This window comes from Ascaphus truei, chromosome 2 (genome assembly GCF_040206685.1).
Source record: "Ascaphus truei isolate aAscTru1 chromosome 2, aAscTru1.hap1, whole genome shotgun sequence".
In the NCBI taxonomy this organism is placed as follows: domain Eukaryota; kingdom Metazoa; phylum Chordata; class Amphibia; order Anura; family Ascaphidae; genus Ascaphus; species Ascaphus truei.
The window spans coordinates 100,795,959-100,808,850 of record NC_134484.1 but is presented as its reverse complement, the minus strand read 5'-3'; the positions used below and the strand labels follow the sequence as shown (position 1 = coordinate 100,808,850).

The following is a 12,892-nucleotide window of genomic DNA, read 5'->3' as shown; positions in this document are numbered from 1 at the left end:
GATGTCAAACACCGCTCTGCTTCCTTGAATTCACGCCCGTACGGTCACACATGTCAGTTTGTGGTGTGACTTCGGGAAGCAGTGTGGTGACTCGCCGCTCTGCCACCAATGCGGTTCTTTTGCATTCTGCGGTCTCTCCAGATCTGTGGTGGACGAGGGACATTTTTAGTGGAATGGTGGAGGTGAGGGAAAGGTTTGAGCTCTGTATATAATTTCTGAACTTGACCGATGAAATAACTTGAGTCTTGGAGAAGAGTTGGTAATGCTATGATAATGCAAAGGGCCACCAACAAGGCTTGGTGGTTGAAGGGGCCTGGCCTGTTACTTTTGTCAGAATGCAACTTGTCCATAAACTCCTTCCCCCCTCCGCCCCCCCCAGCTCAACAAAATGGCACATGACACCCGATCTCCCTGTTTAACAAAAACTTGCCCCGACAAAACTCTCAGCAGGCTTATAATGATTAAGAATTGGAATAATGTGCAGCTAGAATACCATTAGCAGAGTCTAAGTTCCACATAGTGGGCAAAGAAACAACATCTCAATATAATTGGTTTACAATTAAAAATTAATTCACCCATAAAGTAATACGTTTACTTGTGGCTAAGAAATGATCGGATTCTGTAAAATTCAAGTTTATGAAGTACTTAGATTAAATTCCAGAATAATGTCTGGCTAATAATAGCAGTTATTTAATTTAGATACAAAGGAAAAATTTTACGATACACAAACAATATTTGCATCTGCTTCATCAACCAGTATTAGATAACAATTATAAAAAAAAGATCCAAAGCATGTAGCTGCCTTTAAACATTAAGTCATCAACATATTTAAAATACTAGTCATGGTTGTTATATTTCCATAGCACGGCACCATTGCGCACAGCGCTGTACTGGTTTGCACCGGTACGTGAGAGGACAAGTATCGCCTTCCATTGTGTTTTTTTCTTGTACTCTAATAACTGTCCTGAACGTTCCAGATATGGGCTATGGCTTAAGTTTGCCTCTCGGAGAAGATTATGAGAGAAAAAAGCATAAGCTTAAGGAAGAACTGCGTCAGGATTACCGGCGATACCTCACTCAGGTAGGAATGATGGGCTATGTACAGTGTTTATCACATCCTCATCTGCAGAGGCCATTTTTTCCTTTTCACGTAAAGTTGATTATTGGATACAAAAGTTTAATTTAAAGTGTAATCTGACTCTGGAATTTGTGTTTAAATACTTAGCTATAGAAATTTGCCAGTTATGTTTATGGTTTTACGATACAATTAAAATCTTATGTTAAGACAGAATCATTGCAGCAATGTTATTTAGATCCAGTATTCAGCTTGTACTTGACAATTGGGAAGAATGTTTTGTCTTTGTAGTCATTGGATTCTAAAGTGCAGAGACCGTGAAGTGGAAAGATTGAACTTAATGGAGTTAGAATATTGTTTCAGTTAATATTACCCTGTGACTATAATATTAATCTACAGCTATATTGGTAAATAAAATATTGGATATGAAAAGACATACAGGCAAATCAGTAATCCCATCTCTGTGTTTAATCAATGACTCCTAAGTACTGAAGCCGATCGCCCTGCGATCAGAGAAAAACTGCCATTGTTTTCAATAGCAGTTTTTCCATCTGCCACTTCGGAGCTTATTGAATAAGGGCTTAAAGTACACATTTAAATGCCTAGATATGCAGAGGCTTGATGAAATAATGAGCTCTATTTATTTATATGACCGCCATGCCTTTCCACCATTGGAAATTATATTGCCAGCTGCTCCTTTTCTAAGAAAAGGCCAGTGTCGTTTGTTTGCAATCCAATTCGATCTATGTAATAGTGTGCTGTATCTTCCTGACTTCTAGGGCAATGCTCAGGCCAAACGAAAGGTAGGAGGCCTGCGTTCTGCTTTGTGATACACCGTGTATGTCAGCCTCTGCCGATGCGGCAATGTCTTAATAAGCTTATGATTCGATGCAGCTGTTCACCAAAAACTAATCAAGTCTGTTGCTTTTACCTGTGACTTATGTTTTTAGGCATTTGCAATGCCTTGCAGGCCTCACTGCCTCTGCAGCACTCAATGCTCAGGCTCTACTAAATACACATTGTGTTGCTTGATTTGGCTGGTGTTTTGTGTGCTAGATTTTGCATTATATTTAATCTGCCCTAAAATTGCATCCCACAGCAGGGGTGCGCAAACTGGGGAGGGGGGGCGCAAGATTTTGGGGGGCGGGCGGCAGGCGGTTGCAGAGGTCCTGCGCTCTCCCCCAAGGCATTTAAATTAAATGACGGGGGACCGCACATGGCCTCTGTAACTAAGTTACAGTGGCTTCCAGCAACGTGCCAAATGAAGGAGGGGGCGAGCAGAGGTGGAGAGCAGGCGGGGGAAGAGATTGCGCATCCCTGTCCCACAGCATGCTAATTGTGGCTCGATCATTTTGCAGTTATTCATTTCTGTAGCAAAAGATACACATAGCAGCTTTGCAAGGCTTTGGTGGCTGCACTTGCTTACAATGATTTGTGTTAAGTTGAAGAGTAATTGGGCCATCTTCAATCCATTCAAGGGCTGTCTGTGCATGATGCAAAAATGCTTGCTTTCTTTTTGCTTGCCTTTTTGTACATCAATGTGTGACTATTATTTGCTCAGTTTAAAAAATATATATTATTTTGAGTGCCAAATGTGATTTTTATTTATTTAATTTAAAAAAAAAAATTTGTAACTGGATTTTCCAATCAACTATTTTTCAAGTATTTGTTATTTTTCATATTTATGTGTCTTAAAACGTTTGCCCTCTGGTTTTGTAATTACTATTTAAAGGGGCAGTCCCCCATGAAGATCAATGTTCGATCTGGTGCCTGTTGAGTTATGCCTCAATCTTACTGGCAAATGATTCAGATCATTTGTTTTACATGAAACAGGAAAACAGAGATTTAACAATTTACCTGTATACCAAAGAGTTTACAAACACTCATTAAAGCATTGAGATAAAAGTTGTCCAAACTAATTTGGTTACTATACTTTCTTGTCTGATTTTAAATGAAGGTGTTGATCACCTATATTGAGCCTATTATATGCCATAAATATGTCATTGCTATTTTTTCCATTTGGTCTAACAGGGGCAGGCACTTTCATGTTATATCAGTTGTATGGAGTAGGGGTTCTTAACTCCAGCCCCCAAAGCCCCCCCAGCAGGTCAGGTTTTCAGGATATCCCCGCTTCAGCACAGGTGGCTCAATCAGGGTGGGGGGGTTGGACTGGAGTTGAGCGCCCCTGGTATGGAGCTTTAGTTATGTGCACAGTATCACAGTATCAATATTCCAAAGCACACACACACACACACGTGTCTGTATGTATATGTATATATATGTGTGTGTGTGTCTGTATGTATATGTATATGTGTGTGTGTGTGTGTGTGTGTGTGTGTGTGTGTGTGTGTGTGTGTCTGTATGTATGTGTGTGTGTGTGTGTGTCTGTATGTATATGTATATATATATGTGTGTGTGTCTGTATGTATATGTATATATATGTGTGTGTGTGTGTGTGTGTGTGTGTGTGTGTGTGTCTGTATGTATATGTATATATGTGTGTGTGTCTGTATGTATATGTATATATGTGTGTGTGTGTCTGTATGTATATATATGTATATATGTGTGTGTGATTGTGTGTGTGTGTGTGTGTATATGTGTGTGTGTGTGTGTCTGTATGTATATATGTGTGTGTGTGTCTGTATGTATATATGTGTGTGTGTGTGTCTGTATGTATATATGTGTGTGTGTGTGTCTGTATGTATATATGTGTGTGTGTCTGTATGTATATGTGTGTGTGTGTGTCTGTATGTATATGTATATATATGTGTGTGTGTGAGTGTGTCTGTATGTATATGTATATATGTGTGTGTGTGTGTGTGTGTGTGTGTGTGTGTCTGTATGTATATATATGTGTGTGTGTGTGTCTGTATGTATATGTATATATATGTGTGTGTGTGTGTCTGTATGTATGTATATATATATATATATATATATATATATATATATGTGTGTGTGTCTGTATGTATATGTATATATATGTGTGTGTGTGTCTGTATGTATATGTATATATATGTGTGTGTGTGTCTGTATGTATATGTATATATATGTGTGTGTGTGTGTGTGTGTGTCTGTATGTATATGTATATATATGTGTATATGTATATATATGTGTGTGTGTGTGTGTGTGTGTGTGTCTGTATGTATATGTATATATGTGTGTGTGTGTGTGTGTGTGTGTGTGTGTGTGTCTGTATGTATATGTATATATATGTGTGTGTGTCTGTATGTATATGTATATGAGTGTGTGTGTGTTTGGATATTGATACTGTGATACTGTGCACATAACTAAAGCTCCATACCAGGGGCGCTCAACTCCAGTCCTCCAGCCCCCCACTTTGCGCAACGCTGGTCAAGTGAACATCAACAATTACAACCTAACACTTACATACTTTTTCTGCTGCGCTGATATCCATGAAACAGATACACTTCATTCATTCCATCTCTAATGTCTCACAATGCCACTTAGACTGTAAGCCCGATAATAAATCGATTTCTCCTAATATCTGTTGTTTTTGTCCATGTATTCTACATTGTGCATATATCTATATATAGATGTATATCTATCAATATATATCAATAATAGATATATATCCCAAAACACACACATATATATTTCTATCTCCCAAAACACACATCTATATATAGATAGATATATCTATATATATATATACATGTAGAGGTATCAGTACCGTGTTAGCCGAGCTTCAATAATCAAAAAATAAATAGATGATACCGTTCTGTGGCTAACGAAATGCTTTTATTTGTGCTTTATTTTATTTTATTTTGAAAATATGGAAGATACCACATTGTACCGCACCCAAAGCACAAATAAAAGCATTTCGTTAGCCACAGAACGGTATCATCTATTTATTTTTTGATTATATATATATATATATCTCAATCTCTCTATTGATTATATATCTCTCTATCGATATATCTCTAAATGTCCATATCCCCTGGCTCCTGAGATGCTTACCAGACAACATGGTGCTGGTACTTCCTGTAGGTGTTACGCCGGTGCTGCCCGCAGACCAGACCCGTCCCCTGAGCTGAAGGGGGAAGTGGTAATACACGCACCCGCAGCAAAGGGAGCGTGTCCGGAGTGTGGTATGAAGCGTTGCCAGGCCAGATGTAGTAAGGTAGACAATACTTGCTGGTACCGGGTGTAGAAGTAGAATTGTGATTGTCACGTCAAGGTCAGGGAGCAGAGAGTGGAGGAAGGTCGAAGTCCAAGCCGTGTTCGAGGGGAGCCAGAGAGTGCGTAATCCGAGAAGTGCCGAAGTCGAGAGCCAAAGGGGGTAGTCGTACAAGCCGGGGGTAGTCGTACAAGCTGTGAAATCACCAAGAGTAGACAGAGTATCATCCATGCAGAGACTATGTCGAGCGAGGACAGAGAAGCAAGATAAAGCAGGGAGGTCCAATCAGGAACGGGGGCAGGTCAGGAGGAACTGCAGGGAGACTCTCCTGATTGGTGCAGTCATTACAAGCCAGGTGAATCTTAGTACTGCAGTGAGTACGGCCGTGCGGCATGCGGGGGCGGAGCTTGAGGTCCGGGGGGCAGGAGGAAGAGTGTGCACTGCGCGTGCGCTCCGTAAGGTGCGTGTGCGCGCGACCCGCGCCGGAGGAAACTGCGTGCGGGGAGAAGGGACCGCACCCGACGCCGAGGAGGGGGAATAGTGGCGGAATCGCTGAGGGGGGTGATCCCGCGAGGGCGGCAGAGATGAGGAGCCGCGGAGGCCGGTAAGGCAGGGTTGCGCCGTGCGTCCAGAGTCTCCCTGAAGGTAGAGAATGTTCTGTGTGGGGGACGCAGGGGACGCCGAATCCTAACAGTAGGTTTAAATCCCCTGTATTATGCGGGCCCATGGGAAGCATCCATTTTGCTTGCCCTGAAGGGTACTGCACTGGCTGCACCTTCCCCGGTGAACAGTGGTGGATTTCCCATTAGGCCCGGGCGTAGGGCAGCAACATTTGCAGGTGGCGTACAGAAGCCCCACTCTCTTTCCCACTGATTGTTGGGGGACAGCGTGGGACATCTGTAAAGTCTCTTACCTTCTCCTTCGCTCCGCCCTCCTTCTGCAGCATCACAGCGTCAAATGACGCTGTGACGACACATGACATTGCGTTGTCATGGAAACGGATCGTCACGTGGCGTTGCGGCATCATTTAACGCTGCAGGCGGAGGCGCCCCCTGGTAAGTGCCTATTGACGGCAACATTTTAAATTTGGTACCGTTGGTGAGCATTCTGGGAAGCAGGGGGTCCTAGAGCTGAAATTCACGCAGTTGAGCTCCAAATACCCCCTGCATCCTATCTGTACAAATAAAATGGGGTAAAAAAAAAGTCTCTATTTTGACCCGAGATTTTTGTGCTCTGATTAATTGGTTGAACATTACGAGTAAGTATCACAGTTTGCTAAATAATGTTAGTTATTGACTTTCGAAAAGTGAGTGATGAACAGAGTACATACTTGTAAATTAAAAATAGGTTGGAGGCATTTTACAAAATGTGTACGATTCAGGTGACAATGCAAAGGCCTATATTTTCTGAGCGATGGTATTCCATAGGATGCTTTCCGGCGCTGTATGGGGTCTTATGGCCCATTCAGGTGAACGGACTCTAAGGTGGAAAGGTGTGTTATGGCATCGCACCGCTTAGTAATTTCCACAGGAAATCGGGGTGTGTCCAAATGTAGTGCCACAAATCTTTAGGTTATACAAAAAAAGGAGAATGAAAAAGAGAAAATTGGAAAAATGAACAGCTGTTTGATTAAGATACTATAAAAATAAAAAAAAGTGTCGACTGTAACTCCTTTTTCTCTTAATTAGAAACATTTGAGAACTACAGGAGAAGTAGATCATACTACTCAAGGCATGTCTCTTCCGATTGGAGAGAGGCTGTCTGCCAAGGTATGTTCCCCACTGTGTAAATGTTATACAGAGCTTGCCTGATTCCTAGTCCCCTGAGCCGTAGCAAAGAATAACATTGCCCGCAATCTTTGTACCACAGCAAGCACACCATGTCCATGAGGAAAATAAGGGCTGCATTTGTCTGCTCGGATAGACGCTCACATAGGGCAATCTAACAATCTGTAGTGGTTCTTGTGTTTTTATTTTTAATTTGTTTACCTTTAATTTGATGAAAATGTAATATAGCAGGATTAATAATGTTTCAAAAATGTGAATGCTAAATTGGAGTGACATTTAAATTACCTACAGCTTACGTTTTGAACTGCATTTTTATTTTTTAATTAAAAAATAAAAATGTAATTTGGCATTCCAGTTTTGTATTTCTTCCCCTTTATTTTCTTTACAGGTTTGGAGCTGAACTATGTTAATTTCAGCTCGGGGAGCCTGTGCTTCCCGAGGTGCCTCCGTAGGTGTGGCCGGTATCTCTGCTGCTTAAGTGCCCCGTGTTATGCGGGGCAATAGGAAGCTGCAAGGGATGATGTCAGGGCTTCCTATTGGCCCGCCAGACGTGCGACATTTAAAGCCACCATTATGTTAGCCCCGACAAGCCCTGTCGGAGCTGCTTCCTGCAGAGATACCGGCGCCCCTACGGAAGTAAGTATCTCAAGAAGCAGGTGGTCCCTGGAGCTGACTTCAACGTAGTTCAGCTCCAGAGACCTTCTGCTTCAATCCTATAAAGAGAAAATACACCAAACAAACATTGCAACCTATAGTGCTGCTTTAAGTGTTTGCATTTGGGAACATACATTGTGCCAAACAAGATACTGATCAACTTTTTATGTTGGCTTTAGGAAAGATTGCGAATTGAGAGAAACAAGGAATACAACCAATTCCTCAGGATAAAGGAAGATGACCATGAGAGGTTCCGGTTGTTAGCAGCAGCAGCACAACAAACGCAGGTACATTGTTCTGAAATCATGAAAGTAAGCTTAAAGGCAAGCAAATCATATTCTAGATTTTCTAATAATTTTTTGGAGGTTGGGTATACAGTACATTCATTTCAGGAAGCGCATGTGCACAATGCTAGTGGCTTTGCCCTCTGTGTTAAGAAGGTGCCTCCCTCACAGAATTCCTAGGAGGGAAGCATTGACGTAGAACTATTATGCCTCCCTGGAGTCTAACATGTACATGGCAAACATTTTCCTTCCATGAGAGGTGCTGCTTATCCTGCCTGAATATCAATCTGTCTGTTTTGCAACAATCAAAGACACAACATGTTTGCAGGTGTAAAGAACTCCGCCACAAAGTGAGGTAGGATGCTTGCTTGCAGTTTTGAAAGTTGTAATAGCTTTAAATGGACAATCTTTCATTGTTCAATTAACTCCACAGTGACTTTTAGAGCCACTGTGTGAATAGAAACAAGAGGGTGTCTGAAGAAGAATGGAACAATCTAATCAGGTGAAGAGACCCTTATCTATCCATAGATCTACTTCTGTAAAAAATCTCCAATGTATCACTTGTGTACCAATTTTTAAATGTAAAACATATCCAACCTGGTGGTGTTCCTCTGAATTTGCATACATATAACAATGTTTGTTTTTGCATTACTGCATGTGGTATTTTGCAACCATTTCACCATAATATCATACATCTATAATCCAAGTAAAGGCACAATGTCATTGAATAATACATCTCTATAGCCAGCGCTATAATATGAAGCCTTGGTTCTCATGACCAGTTCACAGCTCTGGTGGGGCATTATTAAAGGTCACATTTAGGAATGCCTTGCAAAGTGGTGGATGTCCTCAACATTTGCCTTCACCATCTCCATTCTGCGTGCCCTTCTGCTTGCCATAGAGGCGCTCTTTGTCTGCCACCAGGTGCTGGTATTTCTCTGTTGTCTCCTAGCAACACTTAATTAATTGAACTGAACTGTACCTCCTCCCTCGTAATAAGGAACGTAAAAACAATATCATTATGTATAGCTTGTAAAGTGTCACTGAATCGAACGTAGGTTTTTGGGCACTAGCACATCATTACTGATTTAATGGATTTTAATATAAATGTTGATAAATACTATAAATATGCCTATAAATAGATTTCTTTTCTGTGTGGGATATAGACTGACAAACCTGTTGCTGCGAGTAGAGTAAAGACAGAAGAAGATCCACTGATTCAGATGTCCTACAGAGATCCAGATCCTCCCAGGAGAGATGCTTACGCCTCTATGGAGGCTTACGAGCAGCTGTTGAACAAGAGGAGATCTGAAGAAAATAGATATCGCAGGCAAGAGGGTGAAACTGAAACACAAGACAGACTTAGTAGAAGAGCTGAGGAAGATCTTTCCCTCATAAAAAGAAAGTATGGGAAGTCTGACATGGACACCGACATGCTGGATAGACCTCTCCACATTGCTGCAGATTGGGAATTTGACCGAAAGCCAAAAAGACTTGATTTAGCTCCTGATACAAGTGATGACATTCACAGTAGACTGAGATGTGAAGTAGATGCAAGAGAAAGAAGACCTAAGAGATATAGCCACCTTCCTGAAAGGTACAGTTTGATTAATCATTTAAAGACTACCAGTGCCAAAATAAAAAAATACTTCTTGTTATTAACACTTTTGAAAACTATAGAATACTTTGAAACCTGTGCTGTCTTTTGCAGTGAAGTCTGCAGCATACTGGTTTGCAGTGCACTGCATAGCGTTGTCTGCTTCTGTTTTTTGTTGGAGAATTGCCTTCTCGTTCTCTGTGGCGCAAAACCTCCTAAAAATGGGTGGAAGATTTTCAATGTAGTTGTGCCACCTGTAGACGAGTAGCTGATTAAGTGGGCAATGTTGAAGACCAAGAAATCAACATTACATCTAAATTGTTCACCAAGTGGCACTTAGTGATGTCATAGAGCAGTGGTGCACGACCCCCTTGGGGATCGTTGGCAAAATTGTAGGGGTCGCCAAAGGACTCTCGCAGCGTTAATCTTCTGACCGAAACTACGGAAACTAATTTGCACTGCAGCAGCAGCAGACTGTCTCCCTCGCGTGTCTCTGTCTCCCTAGCAGCAGCAGCAGTCTAACTAACTCCGTTCAGCCAGTCTGGATGTCGTCGTAGATGCCAACATTTTCGGACATCTACGATGTCATCCAGGCTGTTTGAACGGAGTAGGATAGGCTGCTGCTGCTAGGGAGTGAGATGGGCGGCTGCTGTAGCGCAAGTTAGGCCGCGCTTATAGTACGCGCGATGGATGACGTCATTTGTCGCCGTCGCCACCCGCGAAAGTTATAATTTAACTTTCGGTGATGTCGCTGGCAACCTGGTCATTGATTGGTTCAGAGGCTGTCACGTGGCGACAGCCTCTGAAAAATCAAATTTTATCAGCTTCAAAATTTTGGCCGCTGCCGTCGCGTCGCGCTTACTATAAGTGCTTGCGATGGCGACAATGCTTTTGTTTTCAGGCGATGTCGCGTCGCCGTCACTATAAGCGCAGCATACGTTTCAGTAGTTAGTCAGAAGATTAACACTGCGGGGGTCCCATTCAGGAGCAGAGACCCCTGTAGAGTTAATCCTCCGTTTTCGTGGCTGTGGTTAGTGGACATTTTACTTCAGGGTTGGTGGCTAAAAAAAGGTTGTGTGCCACTGACAGAGAGGGCAGACAAAACCAGGCAGCTGTATATTAAGGAGGTTGGGAAAATATGATCGGAAAAGGGGATATAATCTTTGGTCATACCAAAATTGTGAGTAACATTTTTAAACAAGCCTTTTTTAATTTTTTTTAAAAATTGAACTGAATCATATAATGAGATATATCTACAGAGCACAGCAGTTGTAGTGTACATCTGCATTCACTATATGTTAAGAGACTCCAAATCAAGTGCTCTGTATATGTCAAACTGCCAGCTATCTGCTTCCCGACCAGTGTCCGTGTTCGATTTCATCATTGGGAACCAGCTAACTAAACAGATCCTTGTATACAGAATAGGGCACAACTTTCCTCTAGGTCTCAATCCTGGTCCATGCCTGACGGCTTGGAATTCCACTTCTATATTTTTGTGTTGAGAAAGCCAGGATTACAAATCAGATAGTTGTGTTCAAGTAAATAAAAAATTATCAGCTGCCCCATGGATAGTATGTAGAAAGCTATCAGCTTTATGTATAGAACCCAACACACACTCATTCCATATGTGTATATGCAGTTATATGCATATAGCTACAAACTTCATATTCAATCAGCTTCCTATTGTAACAGATGTCACGCAATGGGGAAGCATAAGTCACTACTTTAATAAGGGCTTATATCTGCAATCTCCCCTACTGGTTCCCCCCATTTAGGTTTTTTTGAGAGATGAACTGTGCTATTTTTCAGCTCCAGGTATCCCGCAGTCCCGAGATACTTTAATATTCCTCCAGGGGAAACAAAATGGCTGCCAAATCTCCGTCCTGTTGGAAGCCGCAACATAATCGGTTGTGCCTTCCTGTTGGATACCTATTTAAATCCCCTTTAAAAAAAAAAAGGTGTCAGAAAGGGGGGGGGGGAAGAAATGGGTTAGTTATGGGGGATTGCTGCTTTTAAATGGCTGAAGGAGTTGCTCAGCGAGTACAGTGAGGGGAAAACAGTGAGGGGAGCCTGTTTCAAATCCCCACGTCGCCTTCTTGTGACCTTGGCCAAGTCACTTTATCTCCCTGTGCACCAAAAACGTGGTTTGTACGCTTCACTGGGCAGGGACCCATGCCTGCAAGTTCTATGTACAGTGCTGAGTACACTCTCCGCTCTATACAAGAAAAAAAAAACAATTTATTATAAATGAGCACAGCTATTGTTTACAACAAAAGGAAACCGCCAGACATGACATGAGATTTTGTTTCTCAATCACTTTGTAGCTTATTCCAAGGGCTGCGAATGCTTCTTATTTGCTGATCTTGTACGGAATAATGCAGAAAAACTCAAATGCCCAAACCTTTGTCCTCCATCATGTGACACTGCACTCTATTTCAGTCACCTTATAAATATGGGCAGTCAAACATTTACATTTTCCCATTTCGGCCACATTTAAATAATAAATACATAAAAGCATGGCTTCCATTTCTTTAATGTCAGTATGGCAGCACATAAACATGGAGCTAATTAAGATAAGTAAGAGCTTTGTTTTATGGATTTAAAAAATAAATAGAACTAGAAACCTAATGATGCTTTTCACATGATATTACCATCACTTTAATTTTGTTAATATTGCTACAAAAATAAAAGTTAAATTGGGTACTAAATAAAAGAAAAGAAAAAAACAATAATTCCAAAAAAAAGCCGGTAGTTGATCACCATTAATCTGCGACAGTGACCACCTGGTCTACTTGATCTCAGTAGGCGTTTCCGTGAAGTCGTGTTCTGGTCGACACTATTGTAGTTTAATGAATAGCCCCCACATTTATCATTTTCTAAATGGACAGCCACACAAAAGGGTTTCAATAGCCGTGTCTTCAGTCCTGATATTTCTTGACATTCAGAAACTTTAATCTACCCACTGAACTAAAAGCATAATGTTAAAGAGGCATTATCATACAGTGTGCTCATATTGATCTATCTTGGGCATCCACAGAGAATGTGGAGTGGATTCTATTCTCGTAGAGGTGATTCTAGTGCTCCATTATTTCACTCTTTCACTTGTTGGAGGTGATTGTCATGTTTCTAAAGGTCTTTATAAAGCCGACTGTGTCCTCTTTTGTATATATTTATATTTTTATATTCAAACATCCATATGTTCATGGGAGGCAATGTTACATTTTCAGAATGATGCCTAGACGCAGTGATGATGTGGACAACCATGATTACTACCCAGAAGAAGCCTCTTACTTCCAAATTCAGAAGCGTGAACACAGGTGAGGATAATCTACCAGTACTAAAGACAACTGGCTGTG

The 12,892-nt window shown here is 41.4% G+C and overlaps 1 protein-coding gene across 5 annotated transcripts in view; it reads left to right on the top strand.

The window, feature by feature from the left end:
- The window catches only part of CSPP1 (centrosome and spindle pole associated protein 1), a 77,002-nt gene that overhangs the window by 19,435 nt on the left and 44,675 nt on the right, over positions 1-12,892 (top strand). For 3 of the 5 annotated variants that reach the window (XM_075583798.1, XM_075583811.1, XM_075583792.1), the window contains exons 4-9: positions 978-1,081; positions 1,855-1,878; positions 6,903-6,983; positions 7,835-7,942; positions 9,106-9,536; positions 12,764-12,853. In XM_075583798.1, coding sequence (XP_075439913.1) covers positions 978-1,081; positions 1,855-1,878; positions 6,903-6,983; positions 7,835-7,942; positions 9,106-9,536; positions 12,764-12,853 — 838 coding nt within the window. Of the gene's footprint in view, positions 1-977; positions 1,082-1,854; positions 1,879-6,902; positions 6,984-7,834; positions 7,943-8,038; positions 8,295-9,105; positions 9,537-12,763; positions 12,854-12,892 lie in introns of those variants that run through there. The other 2 variants (XM_075583803.1, XM_075583813.1) reach the window with 2 other exon arrangements.